Source organism: Punica granatum, chromosome 2, assembly GCF_007655135.1.
Source record: "Punica granatum isolate Tunisia-2019 chromosome 2, ASM765513v2, whole genome shotgun sequence".
NCBI classification, from domain to species: Eukaryota; Viridiplantae; Streptophyta; class Magnoliopsida; order Myrtales; family Lythraceae; genus Punica; species Punica granatum.
In genome coordinates, this window is record NC_045128.1 from 37,839,435 (window position 1) to 37,861,197 (window position 21,763).

Below are 21,763 nucleotides of genomic sequence, written 5' to 3' on the forward strand. Positions count from 1 at the left end.
AATCCGTCTGCAGTATAAATGACCATGAAAAATCCGTCTGCAGTATAAATGACCATGAAAAATCCATTGGAAGAACGACCGAACACAAGGATGAAACAAAAAGGCTTTCTAACCATGCTCAAAGCCCCCCTCCCCCTCATTCTCATCCTTGCCGACCTCTCTGTCTCAATTGCCTCTGCCTCCGACGCCTACCCGACCATCCCCGGCACTGGTGACTGCTTACGAACCGACGGTCTAGTGCCAGTGCGCCGAGAAGTGTATGGGAATGGGAGGATCATCGACATCACCCACAGAATAACACCGGAGATGCCCTCGTTTGAGCGGTTGGGGCAGATCTTGTGGCTGGCCCACAGCATGAAGAACGGCTCCTCCTTCAACTTCTCACTGATGAAGCTGCCTGCCCACACCGGGACCCATGTCGATGCCCCTGGCCACTACTTCGATCAGTACTTTGATGCTGGGTTCGATGTTGATACGCTAGATCTTGAAGTCCTTAACGGTATGTAATATCAAGAATAATTGATACAATTAATCTTCGACAATGGCGGGTTTTCTAGATCGATTAAGTTAATCTCGGCGTTCCTTTAACTTCTGTAGGTCCAGCACTACTGATTGATGTTCCAAGGGACAAGAACATTACTGGTATGTACATCCATCAAATTTTCCTCTGTCCATAACATTACACTGCACGTTCTCGATCCTGTTAGCCCGTATTGGATATGTTTCCCTTCCTCTCTAGTAGGCTTACTTAAGTAAGGCTGAATCTTACAGCCGAAGTGATGGAGTCCCTAAAGATCCCAAGGGGCGTGAGGCGCGTGCTCTTTAGAACTCTAAACACGGATAGGTACTTTTTAACCTTTATGTTCCTCAGCGATTGCACACCATCGTCAAACATTGATCTATTCGAATTGCCAGCATGTAAGTCGGAGGGACGGAATTTAAATCGTAAGAACTTTGTCTCTTCTTTTTCCGTTTCATTGTTAGGGGCCTCATGTATAAGAACTTCTTTGACACGAGCTTCGTGGGGTTCAAGGAGGACGGGGCCAAATGGTTGGTAAAGAACACGGACATCAAATTAGTCGGTAAGGAACTGAATCCTCTCTTATCTTCCGGATGCTCACTCTTTTCCCTCGAGGCAATGTTTTGCTCAACGGGCATTTGCAACGTAGAACATCTGAAGTTCAAAGGCATCCGTACTCTAATGTCATGCTTAAGTGCAGGAATCGATTACTTGTCCATCGCTGCATTTGACGATGACATCTCGTCTCACCTTGCTCTCCTTGAAAGCAGGGTAAGAACATTCCTCCTTCGTTAATTAAGATAAATTCCGGACAAAAAAGAAAGGAAACTCATGTTTCAAATAGAAAAAACGGTTTTCCACAAACTTACATCGCTTTCTTTGGGTGGGAAATGCTATCAGGAGATTATTGTTGTGGAAGGCTTAAAGCTCGACGATGTTCCAACAGGACTATACAATGTTCACTGCTTGCCCCTGAGGTTCCCCGGTGCCGAGGGATCGCCAATAAGATGCATCCTCATGGAATGATATTCCAGTGCGAGTTTCACATTGTTTGCAGGGTACAACTGAAACTCGAAGAGTCAATTACATTTCACAGTGCTAACTGCAGCTTTCTGGGTAGGAGCCGGACCCACTGCTCAGCATGATGCAGTCACGTTACTCTTATGTATGTTCATGTTCTTGGGAAGACAACTAAGAAGGCAACATAATAGTTCAGTATCATTTACAATAGAACCCTTGCATCTATGACCCTACGATAATCTGATGAGAAGCGTTAAAAATGGAAGGGAAAAGAATTCCAATATTGACAGTTTCCTGGAGAAACAGTTAACAAGTACAAACTACCAAACTATTCATCTACAAAATCTACACGCAATGTCCACAGAATGTTAGAATGCAAATTCTTTGCTTGATGAGTTCCTTCTCAGTAGGGTGGCGGAGGATAAAGTCCGGGATAAGGACCTGATAAGTAAACAAACGACCACCATTATCAACCAAAAGACAGTCAAATAGCAAGAATTGGTAATAATCCGAGATCTTTTCACAAAATCATATCTCAAGAGCAAGCAAGTTTCCGAAATTTCTCGTTTAAACCGGATCACCAAGATAAGCTTTCATTTGTTCTTAAGCTTTTGTAAACTGGTATAATGTTTTTAGAACCATTTTCAGTAGAAGCCCTTACGTACCTGGGGGGCAGTAAGGAGCACCAGGAGGTGGAGGAGGGTAGGGAGGCGGTGGGTAGGCTGAGGGTGGAGGATAAGCAGGAGGAGGATAAGCAGAGGGCTGAGCAGGAATATACGGTGGTGGAGGATATGCAGCTGGATGTGGAGGGTACGCAGAGTACGGATGAGGGGCCGGGTAAGCTGTGGGTGGTGGTGGGCCATAAGGTGACACCGCAGGAGGCGGTGGTGTAGAATAATTTGGTGGTGCCTGCGGGTAGCATGGTGGAGCTGATGGGAAGCCGCTGGTCATGGGTTTCTACGATCGAACAAGTGCAAAATTGCTGATTCAGTAAAAATGACTTCTGATGAACTCTTCATTTATGTGCATTTGTGAGGCATTTTTGTAGGGTAGTGACACGAAGATTGAACTTACAGTTGCGTTAGCGTAATGTAATATGAGACGGACCTCTCCAGCATGCCTGCAACAGAGCAACAAGAAACATTTATAGACATAAGAAAGGTGGATTTACGAAATCACCGCTTGATACATTTCCTCCCTTTCTCACTCCTTCTTGCTGTCTCATCACTGATTACTAGCTAAATGAATCGAATGTACATCAGCAGGTAAATAGGCGAGTCACAGAGTGGTGAAAATAGACTATCTGACTTTTACCAGTTCTTTCCTAGGTGAAGAAATCACCAGTCAATACATATTGCTTCAGTTAGTACTATAGTGTAAATCTGTGAATTACTTAAAATAAAAAACTCCTTTTGTGAAAGACATTATAAGAATAACTCCATGACATGGCAAATTGCGCACAAGAATTGAATTTCATTCCATTAGGTAACAACTAATGCTGCATGCAGATGAATCCCTTCCATGTAAAAAATCTGAAAGTAATCAATATCTTCTTAGATAAGGAAATCAAGTTGCTTCAGGATAGAACAACACTCAAGTTAACAACAAACCGGTCCAGAATGGGACAGAGGAGTTGTTACATTAAGAACTTGACAAAGCACTCATGTGTTCATTCTCGAAAAACCTACAATAGACATTCTTTCGCGGACTCAAAAGTTCCTACATATTTCAATCAAAAGGAACAGATTTAGAGAACTTTAGGGGCCGTTTAGATTCAGAGTTAAAGTTACTTTGATTTTGATTTTGATTTTGATTGTGGAAAAGGACAAATGAGATGTGATTATAAATTTGACTTGGGAAATGTGTATTTTTATTGTGTAGTGTGTTGAGTTAAAGTTAAAATCAATTGTCTTTGAATCCAAATGGGGCCTTACCTGCCGGTTTTAGTTTGAAGAGGCCAGGCAGTGTCGTCGAAGCCCTGTGAAAGAACCTTGTGGAGCTGAACTCTGAATAGTTAAGGACAAGACAGAAACCTTATCAAACCAAGAACTAAAGAAACAAAGGGCATCACGTCGAGAATAAGAATGTGAAGAATGGGGGAGCGAGAATTACTTTCCGCTGCCAATGAAGTCATCAAAAGAGAGGGTGTTGCTGTTCCATACTGCAATGCTAAGCTCCCTCAGGCCTTCAATGAGGTTAAATACAAATTTCTCTTGGAACGTCGGATTCTTTCCACCATCTACATCAATTGAACAATGAAAGGTAATTATTGAGACTTTCAAGCAACTCAACAACCCGAAAGTTTCAACCACTAAACCATAGCCCGTTCCAGTTCGAATTCAGGGTACAATCATATGACCCGAATTGCACGCTGGGATAGACTCACAAACTGTTGGAGAAAAAGTGGCGGTGGGAGAAGACAATTTGTCCCACACCAGCTTAAGCTTTTGAATTACAGATGGGCTCAAGTTCGAATTTAAGCCCAATTTTATTTAAAAATTTATCCAACACAAACAACCGAAACACAACCCGACCCACTAACCAAAAACTCACTCCTTTGAAGGAAAACCCTATTGACAAAATCAATTCAAATGCAAATGGCACAATCACCATATCCTATATTTCAAGGAATTTAAATGCAATGCCAAGCCTATCTGACCAAATCATAAGCACACGAAACACCTCCACCAAAACATCGGTTGAACAAAAGCATATTTTTCAACCAAAATTGCGCAAACTTCGAATCTGAAAATACACAATGGGATGGATGATAAAGAAGAGTTTGATAAACTCCCAACAAATACCTGTGCAGGTCCTTGTCCGGAACTTGGTGCTGCCATACTCGAGACAGACGTACGGATCCTGTCTAGAAATCCACTCGGTGTCCTTCAATTTGTTGCAACCCACAACTGCATCCGACCCAAAAATCGAAAACTCAGAAAGAGAGGGAGATTTCAAGAAAACCCTTTACCTGGAAGAAAAGATCTTTGCCCACAAGGGTAGATGAAAGACACGGACCTGTGACCTCGAGGAGCAGTCCTTGAATCCCAGAAACCATCGACATGGAAGAACGGAGAGATCAGCGAGAGAGAGAAAGACGACGCTGGTTATTGATTTTTTGCTTGTACTCGTAAATCCGACAGGGCTTGCACCGTTCCTGAAATACATGTGCGGATAATATATATATATATATATATATATGGACAGCTCAGAAAAGATCAAACTAATCGCAATTGGACTTTTCATCTACTCGTCATTGGCCGCGTCTTCTCTCGTCTCAATCAAAACAAAAGACCAGCAATTTGATTTTAGAGTTTAAATTGAGTTTTGATTTTAATTTATTTATAGTGATTGTGTTATTAAATTATAAAAAAATATGAAAAAATAATAAATAATTAAGATAAAGTAATAATTAAATAATAATTGTGTTGTTGAATTGCAAAAAAAGTAATGAATAGTTGACAGAATTTAGTATTAAAAATTGAATTGAATAATTAAAAAAATTTTAAAAAAATATTTATGTTATTGAATTAAAGATAAGTGATGTTGAATTGAATTAAATTAAAAAAATTTCTAAATCCAAATACACCTTCTTTCCATTTCAATCTCCTTTAGTCTTTTTTTTAGTATTTTCATATTTTAATTAATAAATAGATATTAATAGTCCCATCAAGTATAAAATATGTAATATCTTAATTATCAAACGAGATTATATTTTTGGATTTTTTCTCTATGCGCAACACGTGATATCCTAAAATTCATGGAAACGTGACTATTCTAAATATGAGAACTTCTTTTTAAATATAGTCACACTCGAATGAGATGGATCAACTAAAAATTAAAGTCCTCCCAATGGCGAATTTTTGATTTCTTTTTTTCTTTCGTTTCCTATTGGTTTCGTTTTGCCTTGTTTGAGTGGGTAAATGGCCTTTTGAGGTGCTATCACCGTCAACAGGGGTCAATTTGTACTGTTCATTAAATCTAATCTAATGGGTAATAATTATGTGTTTTAATTTTGTCTTATCAGGTAAAGAAATGGTAATCATGTTTTTATGGCCACATCAAATTACATGTCCTGGGACAATATACGGCAAGTCTCTCAACCAGTCTTATTCTTATAATTTCCTCCAAGAATATTCTCCTAAAATATCAGAACATTACATTTTTTTTAGGTAGAATATCAGAACATTATATAAGCTTTGACAGATAAAAATTAACACAAAAAATCAATCTTGACTTCAAAACGAGTTGTTAATACATTGTTCTGAATACCTTTCTCTGAATATGAGAAATTCTTTTTAAATATATTGTCCTAAGATTTAACGGGTGACATTAGAAAGGTGATTTCGTGATTTTCTTCTTCTTTTTGGGCAGATGAGATTATTTGAATCTTCTCTAGATTAATGCAACCCTGCGTATGCCTTGGTAATTTTGGATGAATTGAGATGTCTGACTTTTATGTTTTCTATAACATTTTCTTAAGAAATAAATAGTAGCCTAACGCATGTTATGTTTTAACTTTTAACCATTCGGATATTATTTCAGTGGGTTTCCGAGGTCATACTGTCTGAATCGGGAAATGAAATAAGAAATGGAATGGAAGAAAACAAGGGACAACACGCAGCAACATTTGCGGCTACCTCTGGCCAGGCTATAATGGTCAGGGATGGAACAGGGAGGACTGAGGGTAACAGTCACTCTTTAGAATTTTCACGATCTAAAGAAATCTATATATAGTTTTTCGAATTTTGATGAAATTTCATATATTTATTGCCTTTGACTCGAAAACTTATCTTACTATTCGTTTCTTCTAGGATCTCGCAATCCTGCGTTTGTCCCTGATAATGGCCTTGCCATAATGTCCTTAATGAGCCTTGACTCGATCCCAGGGCAAGTCTTGATAAAGTTGAGATGAGCCTAGCTTGGGCTCAAACTCTCAAGTCGATATCTATCAAGCGAGCTTAGATGCGACAACCTAGCCTCTTTCATCATAACTAAATGGGTAAATTTCGACAACGTCCTCTACAGTTTGTAAAATAGTCAGCAGCACCCCTCCTTTCAAAATTAGTCACATATCACCTTTTTCTTTTGCTGATTTCTACTTTTTTTTCTTAATCGAGTCATATTGGATTTGAGTAAAGAAATCAAGTAACGGATCGGTTTCTGCATTTCCGTGACATGGGATCTATGTGGCAAAGTGGATATTTTCTTGGTGTCACATCAGTGAAAGGAGGGGCAGTGTGTGAGTAATTTTTAAACGAAAGGTGTCGGTAGTTATTTCACAAACAATAGAGGGTGTCATCAAAATTTACCCTAACTAAATATAAACTTTTGAACTCCGATTCGTTTGAAGGAGCCTGAGAGGAGGCCACATGGCCGTCGTGTAGGGACATTAGCAGTGGGTGGCTGCAGGAATGGACTATGCATGGCGTGAATGAATATGGGAATCATTATCAAAATCGAACAACGACCATGCATGGCGTGAATGAATGACCTTGCTTGGGTTTTGGTCTCACACGCGGTAACAATACAATAGGGACTCATGGCCTCGTGGACTCGTGGACCTTACTTTACTTAAGCCCATAAAATAGGATAATGGGCGTGATGACGCAAATGGCCAAGAGAAATGCGAGTCTAATCAAGACGATTCTGAAAGTCCAAGGATGATACGGAAAATATCCCATGAAATGTTTTGAGATATTGAATCTCATATTTTGACCATCGACCCCAAAAATTGAGAAACCAATGCTCGAGAGAATATATATTGAGAAATTCATTAGATTGGACGTGATTTCGTTAAGTATTTTAGATGCATTTCGCAAGAAATAACCAATAAAAGTAATATTTTCTTTTTTTTTGGGTCTGTAGTACTCATTTCCTAAATCAAGAAATTTGTTGAGATTTAAGAGGACATCTTATGTCATCGTTCAATTGGCTCGAAATTACATGAAAATTCCACGGTTGATTTGTTTAGATTTAAGAGGACAACTTATGTCATCATCCAGTTGGCTCGAAATTACAGGGAAATTTCACGGTTGCTTTGATGATTAGGATCATGGTAAGTAGCGACGGAGTATTACTTTCAGCCGATCAAATAACCGCAAATTCACAAGAAATGACTACATAAAGTGGTCATAGAAGTTGTCGAGATCATATTATCAAGTATTTATACTTTTTTCTTTTAGCTTATAAGGGGAATAGATTCATGTGTGATTCATGTATAAGTAATGTCCTCACATTGTGCCTTTGCCCAACCCCCCCCCCCCCCCCCCCCCCCCCCCCCCCCCCCCTCCCACGGCCCACCCACCCTTCTTCTGCGTTCTTTCCCGACCGTACAATTCACTCACGTGAACCACGTGATTTCTTTCTTCCTTCCTGTTGCAAAGAATAAAGTAGGGAAGGGAGGGAACAGTCCAAGTCAACCGCTGTCAAGCGCAAATATATGATAGCACGCGGTTGGTTAATTGCCATGCAATGAGACTGCATGCTCGTAAACATGTGATAATTGCAATTCAGTCCAGCAGGTTCACTCCTAATCCTTCCGACAAGTGTTACTCCCAATTCCTTAAGGATAAGGTACAATACACGTGTCAAAATCTTGCCCGTAAGTCATGATCGCACGCGACGCGAGGCGTAATTCCTCCCCGCATGGCGAGTAATAGTGCGTTTAGTTTCAGAATTAAAGTAACTTTAATTTTAATTGTGAAAAAGAACAAATGATTGCGTAGTGTGTTGAGTTAAAATTAAAGTTAAAATTTTTAACTTGAGAAATATGTATTTTTATTGTGTAGCGTGTTGAGTTAAAATTAAAATTTTTGTAATTTTAATCGCGAAATCAAACGGAACATAAATGTACGTGCGTACGTATTCCATTCCCTCTCGCACTTTCGGGGTTCCTACTGCGGTGTGCATCGCACGCGCCCCGACAGGAAATCTTAAAGAAGAAGTGATGCTACTGTTCCCCACGGGTCCCCTTCCCGCGATCACCGACACTCCCTCTCTCTCTCTTTCTACCCCCACCCCCCGGTCTTTACATTTTCTTTTCATCCGTTCAAAAATGACGGGAAAATCGGCGGAGCCAATTAAGGAGCCATCTAAGGAAATTATGTATATTTCCTTCAGCTCTTCTCCTCCTCCTTAATTACTATTTGTCTTTCAAAATCAACTCCATGGCTAAACCTAGACACGAGATTTCTAGAAATTATTCAATCGTGTGACAATCGGCACATGGACACTTGACCAATCGCAATACATACAAATAAAAAGGCCATGTTTAATTTTTTTTGAACTCGCATGTCTTGAAAATTTATAAAGATACTGAATTTAGATTCATCACATCTAATTTACAAGAATATGCATTTTACATCTCGTTTTATTTGTGATTACATTAGGTTTAATGAGAAATTTTTAGATGCCATATTACTTGAGAAAAATCAATTAAATTACATGAAATAAGAAAATTAGTATTAATCACTCGAATAATTGTCATAATTATTTTTCATTGAATATGTTCTATTAATTTTTTCTCACCAAGTCAATATGAGGTATGATTGTTTAAGAGTTTGTAATATCAATAATAACCGAGATGGAACATGAGCTAATTTACACGATGACCTCGTCCAATCTACGAGTGCCATATGAGATCATTTTCTTAATTTTTTTTTGACACTACATTTTATTTTCTCCAATTATTGGCAAGGTGGATGCGAATAGTAAAAGAGATCCGTAATCTCCCTTTTGGACCATCAAATTCAAGAGTGCAATGATCGCAGTCACAACCCAATCTTTAAAGACCAAAGTTTTCATTCCTCTCATCATCTTTTTACAGCAGTTTTTAAGCACACTCAACCTATATAGTAAGTTTAGTAAAATACAATTTGATTGGGCATTACCAAATTTGCCTACTAATCTAGTCACGAAACACTTCTTTCCTCAATCATCTTCCTCATCATGGCCGCCGGGCAGCAACTTATGAGGCCGAGAATGGCAACGAAGAAGAAGATGTGCGTTTCCTGCAGAACCTGGAACTATGATTTGGCGCCCTCTCCACGATGAAATGGGCCAGCCCATCGACAGTTTCAACCAAATTCTCTGGGCATAGAAACTCCACGCCGCTCACTCTCTCCACCTCCCGATCAAAATCGTGAACAAACACGTGCGTCGTCTTACCGCCGGTCTTCTTGCTCCGGGCCAGTACCGCCGCCGTGAAAATTGCTGACATCCTCCCCGGTGCGGACGGCAAGTGTCCCCGCGGCCCTGTTGAAAAGAAGATTGAATTCGTGCCATAAAAGTGAATGCATACAGTTAGCAAGAAATGCAGCTCCTTAATTGAAATATCTATCCCTCGAGTGAAATGACAATACTACCCGACGTTACTTCAGAATATGACATTGTGCAGTTTACAGAGACCAATAGCAGATATGGTTATAATGGTAATTTTAATCCTGCATTTCATGCGTTACCGTCAGTTACGTCGAGGTAATGTAAAAGGACAGTGATAAAGACCGGTGGGGCTGATTCGGTTGAAAAATAATGATCCACCCAGAATTAATCATAAGCCAATTGAGCATAAGATTCGTGACCCGGACTAAATTAAGGCGTAAATTTATTCATTCGAATCGATCGATCGAGAGCTCACCATCGATCAGTATCGCGTCCCAGTCGACCTCGTAGATGTGGTTGGGCAGCCCGTTCAGAGCCAGCCTGCACTCCGAGTAGAGCAGGTTCTGGACGGGCCGGCAGTCGGCCTTGGCCAGTCCCCGGGCCTCTTGGAGGAGGGTCTGCGTCTCGCTCACTCTCGTCATGTACTGGACATCGTACGCCTCGATCCCCTCGAACTGCTGCTCCAGCTTGGTGGCGGCGTACTCGTTCTCGTCAAGGACCACGGTGCGTCCGCCAAAGTTGAGGGCGTGGAAGAGGACGGTCTCGTGGACGATCCCGAAGATGAGGAGGTTGAGCTGGCCACGCTTGGGGTGGCGGAGGATGGCCGAGGAGACAGCGGAAAGCTCGTTGGGGGTCATGGCATGGGGACGGGTGGAGTTGGGAGCGGTAGCGGCAGCGGCAGCGGCGGCGGCATAGTGAAGGAGGGCGGCGGAGACGGAAGGCGGGAGGGTGGTCGGGGCGGGGGAGCGGGGGGCCGGGGAGGTGGCGGTGAGGCGGGTGAGGGTGAAGGCTAAGGTGAAGAAGGTGAGGAAGAAGAGGAGCCATAGGTGGCGGGGGATGGAGGTGTGGGTTGGTTGCTTGTGGATCGAGGGATGGAAGAGGATGAGATTTGTGTTTGAGATTTTCATTTTTGAGTGTTGTGAGTAAGAGAGAGAGAGAAAGAGGAGAAGTGAAAGAATTCGAGAATTCTTTGAAAGTTTGAACTGAGATTTTATTTTCCTTGGCTACAACATAATGGTTTCCTTTCCCTTTCTATTTTGTTTGCCTTTAAGGGCAATTATTTATTGGTCGCGATTTATGTTAGATTCTATGGCACAATCAATAAAAATAGTTATACTATATAATTAAATAAATTACTAAAATTGGAAGTAAAGATTGGGTATTGTACTAAAAAGTTGAAGTTATTTTCTTTTGAAATTGTGTGAACTATTTAGAAACCAATCGATACTCGCGCGTAACCGAATATACATACGCCACTAATAAATGTAAGTAAGAGTATATATACCGACTACCGGGTAGATATATGGATATAAATCGTAAGTGAGATTGTAAATAACTTATATTTATATACCTACGGAGAGAGGGAAATTTAACTTGTAATATATGTAGAGGTCATTTATGATTGAAAAGAGTATGAAAATTAAAACGATTAGAAAGATTATACATAAAATGTATTTTCAGTTCATCTATTTATTTATAGGATATTTAATACATTGAATGTGAAAAGATATCTCAAATCTCAAGAAATCTGCTTTGATATATCAAGAAAATTCATAATTATAAATGAATATGAATAAATAATATGGACAAATATAAAATAATTTGTTTTATAACTTTTTTTTGAAATATGTGTAAATTATTTTGAAATTTGTTTACTTTACTTTCTTTGTTAGTAAACATTTATCTTGAACGCATGGTGCAATCGACTGTAAAGGCCTTCCCCGCATATATGCGTGTATTGATACATAGAATGATGGGTTTATTTATAAACTCTTATGAAAATTAATAATATATGATATGAAAGAGAATTTATTAACTAAGAGATTTTAGAATGATGGGTTTATTTATAAACTCTTATGAAAATCAATAATATATGATATGAAAGAGAATTTATTAACTAAGAGATTTTAGATTTCATACTCGATGTGAAATTGCCCTTTATTAGTTAATATAATTTTTTTTTTGTGCTAGATTCATGAGTCTCCTTTACATCTAGAAAGGAAAAAAAAAACTTATACGTATGTGCATTTGTATCAAAAATTTTCTGAAGACATCGGGGCATTGTAACTTTCAGCTCACACGATCTATAAGATGATATAAGTCACTCTAGGTATGTTACTCGGTACGGAGAACAATATAATGAATGAATTGAAATAGCTATACAATCTGCTGCCTCCTAATGTTGATAACTATTTGTTTCTTTTGGTTTGTTTCAAGTTTCCAGAATTGTATAGATCCGTTCTTGTAATTTTCTTTGTTTTTTTCTTTTGGGTGAAGTTTGAACCTAAAGAAATCGTCATATAAAATGCTATCATTTTGCACACGGATTTCATTTCGTTTATTTCTTATTCTCTTATGTCAAAAATAACGATCTGAAAAGACCCTCAAAATAAGCTGAGTATATATAATTTCCTAATTCTCACATATTCATAAATGATAAGTGTATAAGTATATATGAATGCTCTTGCCTCAATGTGTATTCTTTCACCCAGATACACGTACACCCAAAAAGGTATATTCTTTTACCATCTCGAGTTACATCTATGATGTACCGATCACTTTGTTCTCCTCGATCAAATGTGTGACTTATTAGATATGTGTGTTGGACACTGCACGTATAATGTAGCTAGTTGCATTTGATCTGATAAATCGAGTCCGCAATCGGTTCTTGACCTCTATATTTGCCCCCTTTTCCCTCCTGCTCAGCAGCTCCCATTGCCTTAGCTTCAGCTGGTTTTATGGACTCTTCTACATATATTTACATCAGTGGGGTCAGAACATGTGAAACATTGAGGATGCGAGAGACAATATGTATAAAAGTTAGAGAAGAGAGGAATTGCGCAGGAAATTGAGAAGACAACGCGAGTTTCAAGGATGAAAACGACCAAAAAATTTAACCGGACGACATGGTCAGGGGTAAAAAAATGCTGTGGGAATATGGGCCCCACCAGAATTAATTCGCGATTGGATGAGTCGGGGCCAGGCCATTCTCGAGATTTTAAGATCATCAATCTGCATTTATTATATTTGTTGTTTGATTCCGTCCCACTTAATTATAAGTTCGAAAAATAATTACTTGTTACGATGACGTAGTGTAGAAATTGGGAAATTTAAAATTGTGGACAGGGATGTACAGTGATGGTAGAGGATCATTATGTGATAAGATTTCCTCCTCTATATGAAAAGGTAAAGGTTATATTTTAAAATCACGTGACGAGGTGCAGTTGATATATAAAAGAATTTTGCAGTTAAGTAAAATCACGGCCACTTTCTGCATGCTCATCTTACAGTCATTTTATTGTTTTTCACGATTATGTTAGACTTTTCATGCCGCAATACGAGATAAGATCGTGCAGCGATCGCTCCCGAGAGGGATAATTGGTTTATGACTAGTTTAGCCCAACATCATCATGCTTATCAATAATAAAATTGTTGCTTTCCCTTTTTTTTTTTATGTTTTTCAAGCTAAAAGGTGAGAATTGCGGCTTGACTGGAGAAAAATCCGGTCCGGCGTCTTTCTCAAAGGCAAGATTTGTGTTGTATTGCTTGGAATTGGGTGGATGAAGTGGTGATAGTGAAGACAGACAAGTTCATGGGAAATAAATTTTGGCATGGCCCGGTTTTTCAGTGAATTAATTATTGATTCATACTGTACAATACATTACCCCAAAAAAGCAAAATAAAATTGGGAAAATTATTATGTGTTTCCACCAAAAAGAAAAAAAAGAACCTTGTGTTTGCAATGGCATCGACATCGTTGTATATGGATAAAACACGGTGAGAACCGTCTCTAATCAGCAAGCTACTCGAATCTTGTCCCGAACCTTGAGATCCAGTGATGACGATGGTTGTGACGGGCCATTTCCGGAAACTATTTCTAGGACATTACATTGATTGAAGCAGTCCAACTGCCATGCCCAAGTTTAGGTGGTGTGCCGTCTACAAGCTACACTGGGGTCTGACCCAGGTCGTCACTAACCTCGGGCTGACTAGGTCGTGCTTCTGCGGACTTATATCGGATAATATAGTAAGCCTAATACAATTACTAGCCAGGCACATATGCTAGATATTGCATATTACATGAAACGAGCAGTGAGCGCGAGCTATTGTATATTCCGCAATTGATGCAGTGTTGTCGGCCGTTGGTCAACACAAAGCTGTTTTTTACCGGACATTATGCTCTCTAAGTTCTAATTACTCTCTCCCAGTTCTTGCTAAAGTTAGTCATAATAATGGTCTCTATTGGACTTTGGAAACGTTCAGAACTGATAATAATCATCTTTGGCTCTTTTTGGTATCTTTAATTTGTGATCACCTTCTATCACTTGTGCGTACCATTTGTTGTGGGGAAGCCCTCATTGATGAGTTTAATCTCTGTTTTCTCTTTGGATGGGGTCACTCGCGCGCAAAGCTTTATTTTCCCGGCCGCCATGCGAGAAGTCAATAGCTCAACGGCCCTAATGGCACATGGTTTGATGATATTTGGTATATCGAAAGTGAGGAGATGAATTGTCGAAATTTAAAGACCTTATCACTCTACTGGCCAAGCATCTGCAATAAATCTACACTAATTGTGTTGTTCCGATTTTTTATATTGCATGCGACTCGACAAGTCCAAGATTCAGTTTCTTACCTCAAATTGGACATGATGAGCAAAGTTTCTTATTGCTTCTTCCTCATCGTGTTCGACAAGTATACAATCGATTTCTTGTTCACCAGGTAATTCTGATGCCAGTAAGACAATATTTAATTATTTCTTATAATTAGAAAATGTTCGTCATCTTATACCCCGTCTTTCAAACTCTGCTTTAGTCCTTAATTGACTTTTGGTGTACAGAACAGCAAGTCAAATTAAATTATAGGGAAAATGTGGATATATTATCCATGTCTTTTTCTTCTTCCGATCACTATTAATTAAAGAGACCCATAGATCTTGAAAGAAATAGATAGAAGAAAAAAATATAGAAAAAAAAAATGAGAAATCATTTTCTCTTATCCACATCATTAGATTGTGTTTCATGATAAGTCACTGTCACTTTTCCACCTTACTGAGCTGACTCTTTCTTTGATGAAACTAGAAATAACCAGTCATACTGATTGAAGTTCAAATTATACACTACTCCCCTTCGGACATAAGCTATTACTGGAATGGAATTAGTCGTAGACAATAAATTAAAAATATCCGCGATTCAATTCAATATGATTATTATCAAATCATTTTAACAATTGTCTTTTATTATTATTATTATTTTTTTATCATAGAGGAGATTCATGGATCTAATATAAGGATAGGAAATCAAATCAAATGGTGAGGACACATAATTAGTTTCAAAGGTAAGAATTGAATCAGGAATCTTGATCCCGATTCAGTGCTAGCAGCTGCACTAAAACTCATTCCTCGCATTTGTTTCCTTTTCACTGGCCACAATCCTTCTCTGCACTCTACCCGAGACAACCATGCATGTCATCTCTGATAAACCATTACCATTTCTGGGCTAATAATTAAGTCAATGAGCAGCCACTTTGGGAAACTTCAGCTCTTCGAGCAAAACCGTGAGTTTAGAATGAGAAGATCCTCCTTCCTCCACAGCCCTCTTAGCCATATTCGAAAGTTCTCTGGCTTTGACCCTCATTTCCTCTGCTTCTTCCCCCACCATCATTCTCCTCACTGCCTTCTCCACCTTCTCGCTCTCGACGCTGTCCCCGACCTGTCTCATCCATCGCTTCACTCCCACCGGAACTCCGATTCTCAGCACCTCGATTATGAGCTTTTCATTGCTGAACTGCTCTGCAGCCACCGGCCAAGTCACCATGGGCACTCCGGATGAGATACCTTCAAGGGTCGAGTTCCACCTGCAGTGCGTCACGAATCCACCGTCCGCCCAGTGGTCAAGAATCAGCACATGGGGAGCCCATCCCTTAGGATTAGGCCCTTCCCTTGCATCCTGTCTTCATAACTATATATAAGATCATATAAACAACAAAATTCCATTAGAAACACATGATATATCAATATTGTTAATCAAATTAATATTCTACCTGGAGGTACATAGAGTAGTTGTCAAATTTCCATCCACCGGACCTAGAGTAGTTGCAAAAGTTTGAGCCGATAGATAATTATACTCAAATCTCATATAAACTAGTATTCTCTGCTTAATTTAATGGCACTTACCCTTGGGGAAGCCACTCCTCTTTTCCTTCCTCAACACTGTCATCCTTCTTCACCACCCAAACAAACTGCTCCCCGGAAGCCTCGAGCCCCTTAGCAATCTCATGAAGCTGAGACGTACTCATACTCCCGAAGCAAATATAAACCACCGAGTCGGGCTCCTTCGAGTTGAGCCACTTCAAGCAACCATCCTCGCCAATGGCCACTCTGTTCCCTCTCTGCTTCTTGTCCTCCATGTCCTGATTGCACAGAAAAAGCAGATCGACCCCCAGCGATTGCCTCCCTGAGACATCCCCGTAGAGATCTGCATAGATAGGTTCGAGCTCATAGAAGCTGTTCATGACAACTCTGTAGCTCCTGAGCTCCGATTCCATCATCTTCTTGAAGAAGTTTTGTGAGCTCAGTTTCTTCCTTGAAAGTATCTGGGAGTTGAGCACTTGTGTTGCTAGGAAGTATATTCCATATGCACCGAATGATATATGTCTGTCGGATTTAGCTAGCGGAAGCGTTAGAAATCGATAGTTTAAAACTTTTACTGATTAAACATACAAGGATCAAACCCGGAATCCTATCCTGGGCCGTGGTAACACCCCTCCATCGACTTTGATAATGTGAAACAATTATCTACGAGGAGTTTACCTCGAGGATTTCCTCTTGAAGCAATAGTCCCGTAGATGTCAGTGTAGGAGCCGTCCAAGCGTCCAGCCCGTAGCTCGCCCGCACGAACACGATCTTCACCAAGGCGTGCTCCATCCTCGGTCCGAACTCATTCCTATGGTCTGCCCACACAATGGGAAGAAGCTCTCGAACGGAAGATGGGGTGTTGGAGTCGTCTTGGGCTTTTCGGAAAATTGCAAACGGAGCCGATTTGGCTTCCGATTCAGCACAAGAAGCAGCGGCAGTGCTGAGCAATTCAGCCCTGCTACTCTACTGCCGTGAGCTTCAAAAGCTCTCTTCTTATCCCTTTATATGTCTCGGATAATTACAACTTATTGGATTAATGAGGGCCATATATATATATATATAATTGCAATATTAACCCATCAAGAACCGTGTGTTTGTAACTTCAATTAATTCACAATTAATCAATGGCAAACACGTCTTTGTATAGATGAAGAGGCATTATCATATCTATAGTCCCCACGCGCAAGTCGTACCTCCTCTAGGGGCAATGTCAGGGTGACAACTTGGATATCGAACCCAAGCTTGCGAGTCCTCTCAATGGACCTCAAAAACAAGGGCTCGTTGTAAGTGGTCGTGATCAGGGTCGACTTAACACCTCTCGTGGAGAAGAGCTTCACCATGTCGATCACTGGGATTATGTGGCCCTGGGCCAAGAGAGGGAAGAAGAAGATGTGGAGCTTTGGAGTAGTGTCATTGGTACCATTAGTCTCACCTTCAATGCTCATAGTTACTGATCAGTCTGTGGATTTTTACTGGACTTGAGAGGAAGACGAAGACGGTGATGATGAAGTGTATGTGTGCGTGGATATAGATTTATATAATCTGACTCTTGGAGGAGAAGTCTTTTAGGTGGAGAAAATTCAATCCACAGATGACATTAGTGATCGCCAGAGTTGATTGAGTAAAATAAAGGAAGGACAATTCAAGTTCAACTAATCTTCGTTGTCATTCACATGGAGAAATATTTTATGTGTAGTCATTTGGTAGTATTTGAGGGATCCGTCTCAATCTTCTGCAATTGTCTGATCAACTTTTTATGCTATGAGTTTTATCAAAACAAGTCGATACACGGCTTAAAAAGATCAATCAATTTTTTTGTCATTCAAAGAGCATATAAATTTATAACAGTCATATAAAATAATAAGATTAATAAAACCTAGGAAAAGAAAAGAAAAAAAAAGGATTAATATGATTGATTAACTGGTCTCTTACAGGCGAACTTTTCAATGAGATTCCAATTCAGCATACCTTTGAGATTTCGAGAAGAGTACCCTCGTCTCGAACCAAGAGGTCTCGAGTTGGATTTTCAATGGAACTTCTTATAGCCCTTTATTTACCTTTTCATTTCCATTTACTAGATCTAAATACGATCTTTGGGCTAATGCTCTCGACTAATTAATTATGAGCAACCAACTTTCTTAGGGGACTTCAGCTCTTCGAGCAAAGCCGTGAGATCCGAATGAGAAGATCCTCCTTCCTCCACAGCTTTCTTAGCTATCTTCGAAAGTTCTATTGCCCTAACCCTCATTTCCTCTGCTTCGTCACCGATCATGATTCTCTTCACTGCCTTCTCCACCTTCTCACTCTCGACACTGTCCCCAACCTTAACCATCCACTGCTTCGCTCCCACGGGGACCCCGATTCTCAGCACCTCGGTTATGAGCTTTTCATTGCAGAACTGCTCCGCCGCCACCGGCCATGTCACCATGCGCACCCCTGCAGTGATACCTTCGAGGGTTGAGTTCCATCCGCAGTGTGTCACGAATCCACTGACTGCCTTGTGGTGTAGAATCAGCACTTGGGGTGCCCACCCCCTTATGATGAGGCCCTTCCCTTGCATCCTTTCTTCATAACTATATATAAACAACAAAATTTCATTAGATTACATGAAATAGTGATGATATAATTATAGTAATAGTACATACCCTTGGGGAAGCCACTCCTCTTTCCCTTCCTCAACACTCTCATCCTTCTTCACCACCCAAACAAACGGCTGCCTTGAAGCCTCAAGCCCCTCGGCTATCTCATGGAGCTGAGAAGCACTGAAATCAGTCCTACTCCCAAAGCAAATATAGACCACCGAGCCGGCCTCCCTCGAGTCCAGCCACTTCAAGCAGCTGTCCTCGCCAATGGTTGCCCTGGTCCCTCTCTGCAACTTGTCCTCGGTATCCTGATTGCACAATAAAACTGGACCGACCCGCCACGAACGTCTTCCCAAGACATCCCTGTAGTGATCTGTGTAGACGGGTTCGAGCTCCTTGAAACTATTCATGATGACTCCATAGCTCCTGAGCTCCGACTCCATCATCTCAATGTAGAGTTTCGAAAACTCTGTATCTTCCTTGATAAAATCTGGCAGTTGAGCTCTTGTCATCGTGATCTCCCCTGTTTATATCGTCAGGCAAAGAAAAAAGAAAAAAAAAACATTAAGAAAATTTCTATCGACTTGGCAATATATTACAATATGCACCAAAATATATACTATTACCTGGGAAGTTTGGGATCACGAAAGGCTCGGAGTCGGAGGAGATGTTCAGATGCGGCTTATAGAGCCTCGTACACTCCAAAGCACACATGGCAAAGTGGCTCGTCCCATGGAAAGCAAGCCTCGGAATCCCAAACTTTGCAGCAACATCGACTGTCCAAGGGAGGAAGGTGTCAGTGATCACGCAGGCAGGACAGTGCTCTTTTATCAACTTCTCGAGCTGCTTGTCGAGCATTCTTATGGCCATCCAGTACTTATTGATCATATCTGGTGAATTGGTTGAATCCAAAATCTGGCAGTGCTCGGGCAAGCCCACCTGAACATGGAAGGTTGGATGATAAAATTACATTTGAAGAAAACTTGGAACTCAAAGTGGATCATCAAGCAGTGGCCAAGCATACACAACAGCCGCTAGCTTGTTCGTACCTTCTCTAGGGGCAATTTCACAGTGACAACGCCGATGTCGAACCCAAGCTTCTGAGTCCTTTCAATGGACCTCAGAAACGACGGCTCATTGTGAGGGGTCGAGATCAGGGTCGATTTAACTCCTCTCGAGGAGAAGAGCTTCGCCATGTCAATCATCGGGATCGTATGGCCCTTGGACGGGAAAGGGAAGAAGAAGATGTGGAGCTTTGAAGTGGTGCTTTTTGTATCATTAGTCTCACCTTCATTGGCCATAGTTACTGATATGTATCAAGAATTTTAACTGAAATTGTGAAGAAAATGAAGAAGATGATGACGAAGTTTGCGCGGTGCGTGGGTATATATATATGGATAGATTCTTCGAGGATAGGCTCTTGGGTGAAGAAAATTCTAATCGAAGGAGAGTGGAAGGTGAGTTCGGCTTGTCTTTGTCAAATTGTGGTGATGAATTTTTAAGTGTCTAGCCGCCCCCCGGGGAGAATAGAGATATTTTACAAGAAATGATATATTTTAAGTAATTGTGATGCGTATGCAACTTTTCTTTTCTTGTTAAGTCATGACAGAAACAGAAAGCGGTTTTTTTTTTAACGCCAGATTAACTTTTTGTGGGTAAGTCCTATTATGAGGTCGGGAATAGTCCTTGAGGAAACTAAATAAAGTTGTATGCACCCGATATCCGAAAGCGTAAAAAGTCTGTTTGATTCAGTTCGAGCTGGATCGGTTCATTAAGGGGTAAATATCTCCCGATGTAAATTTTTTCTATTTACAAGACTCCAACCTGTGACTTTGTTTTAAAGGAACAAATGGCGAGGCACTTGAATCAATTGGTTCCAATGAGAGTTTATACAGAGGGTGTAACACCCATGCTTCATTTAATTAATTTGTTTGAAACATGCCATTATCTATCTTTGCATGTTTGCAACAATATCTATACTATATTATATTATATATATAAAAGTAAAATGAGTTTTTCTTATTTTAATTATTTTAAAAATATTCTTATACTCTCGTCACTTTTTGTTACACCCTTTTAGATTCGTTTCTTTTGGTCACATACTTTCATAATGCTTATGTACAACTTTTTTTCTTTTTTCATTAATTTTTTACTTTTTCCTCTCATATCCATTTCAACTAAGTTAGTCTCTCTTGCAGGTACGTTTGTCTTTTTTTCATATAGATTTATAATTTCAAAAATTTGATGTATCATATATTCGTTATCTGATAATTTCACACAGTCTTTGTTTCTTGGACCCGTTTATGCTTTCAATAGTAAAAATAAATGCATGAGGTATTTCTCCAACTATTCTTCATATTTTTTTCCCTTACTTAAATAATAATAGTACAAATTTGCTCCTTTACATAATTAACAAAACTAAATTAATTCATGAAAGCATTGTATATTATGGTAAATGTCCCTACATTCAAATAATACAAGGGAAATAATTTTTCAAATAATATTTCAAGAGGCCCTTGCATCCCTTAGGACTAAATGATTTGTCACTAAATTTTTTTATTTTTATTAGAAAATTATAGCTTCTTTAGTATAATATAAAACTATAAATATCCGATCGGAAAAATAAAGAGAAATTATAATTTAATAAAAAGATAAATTTGATAGTTAAATTAGTATAAAAAAATTAATCATCAAATACTATTTCATATTTGGTTAAATATTTTTCTGGTGAAAGGATGTAATTGATAAAGAGATGCGACTATTCAAAGAGATGCGTCTATTTCTACTATATATACCTTTCAATTTTCCAATGGACATAAAGAAATCGTTTTAACTCCCTTTTTTCTCTAAAACTTTTCTCCTTTATAATTTCATTATGAAGACTCAAAAGATTCTCGATATTGTTGCCTCGAAAATCTCAATGTTCTTGTTATTATATTTCAAAAGGTATGTCATCATTTATAAAATATCTACTCGCTTATAATCTATAGAGTCTTTATTAGTGTTTAAAACATAATATTTATGTATAATTCTCGAGTCTTTATGTACTTTCACTGGCCATAGTTGCTGATGAATCTGTGATATGTACCAAGACTTTTACCGAAATTAAGAAGAAAATGAAGAAGA

The 21,763-nt window shown here is 39.5% G+C and overlaps 4 protein-coding genes and 1 pseudogene across 4 annotated transcripts; 1 reads left to right on the plus strand and 4 right to left on the minus strand.

Annotated features, from left to right (window-relative positions):
- Positions 1-33: 33 nt before the first annotated feature.
- Positions 34-1,750, plus strand: LOC116196399 (cyclase-like protein 2). The gene is made up of 6 exons (XM_031526089.1): positions 34-499; positions 598-642; positions 772-844; positions 985-1,082; positions 1,221-1,291; positions 1,421-1,750. The coding sequence occupies exons 1-6, from the start codon at positions 49-51 to the stop codon at positions 1,544-1,546; spliced, it is 864 nt and encodes a 287-aa protein (XP_031381949.1). The 5' UTR covers positions 34-48; the 3' UTR covers positions 1,547-1,750.
- Positions 1,663-4,719, minus strand: LOC116196400 (extensin). The gene is made up of 7 exons (XM_031526090.1): positions 4,559-4,719; positions 4,345-4,449; positions 3,653-3,779; positions 3,475-3,546; positions 2,615-2,660; positions 2,206-2,497; positions 1,663-1,981 (listed from the first exon to the last, which is right to left on the minus strand). Exons 1-7 carry the CDS (start codon positions 4,602-4,604, stop codon positions 1,944-1,946), a joined length of 726 nt encoding a protein of 241 aa, XP_031381950.1. The 5' UTR covers positions 4,605-4,719; the 3' UTR covers positions 1,663-1,943.
- Positions 4,720-9,315: 4,596 nt separating this feature from the next.
- LOC116194072 (protein IRX15-LIKE-like) lies at positions 9,316-10,947 on the minus strand. The gene is made up of 2 exons (XM_031522785.1): positions 10,179-10,947; positions 9,316-9,796 (listed from the first exon to the last, which is right to left on the minus strand). The coding sequence occupies exons 1-2, from the start codon at positions 10,828-10,830 to the stop codon at positions 9,510-9,512; spliced, it is 939 nt and encodes a 312-aa protein (XP_031378645.1). The 5' UTR covers positions 10,831-10,947; the 3' UTR covers positions 9,316-9,509.
- Positions 10,948-15,125: 4,178 nt separating this feature from the next.
- Positions 15,126-17,803, minus strand: LOC116195838 (annotated as a pseudogene).
- Positions 17,804-17,939: 136 nt separating this feature from the next.
- LOC116195835 (scopoletin glucosyltransferase-like) lies at positions 17,940-20,044 on the minus strand. The gene is made up of 4 exons (XM_031525220.1): positions 19,687-20,044; positions 19,264-19,576; positions 18,701-19,160; positions 17,940-18,628 (listed from the first exon to the last, which is right to left on the minus strand). The coding sequence occupies exons 1-4, from the start codon at positions 19,936-19,938 to the stop codon at positions 18,175-18,177; spliced, it is 1,479 nt and encodes a 492-aa protein (XP_031381080.1). The 5' UTR covers positions 19,939-20,044; the 3' UTR covers positions 17,940-18,174.
- Between the last annotated feature and the right edge of the window lie 1,719 nt (positions 20,045-21,763).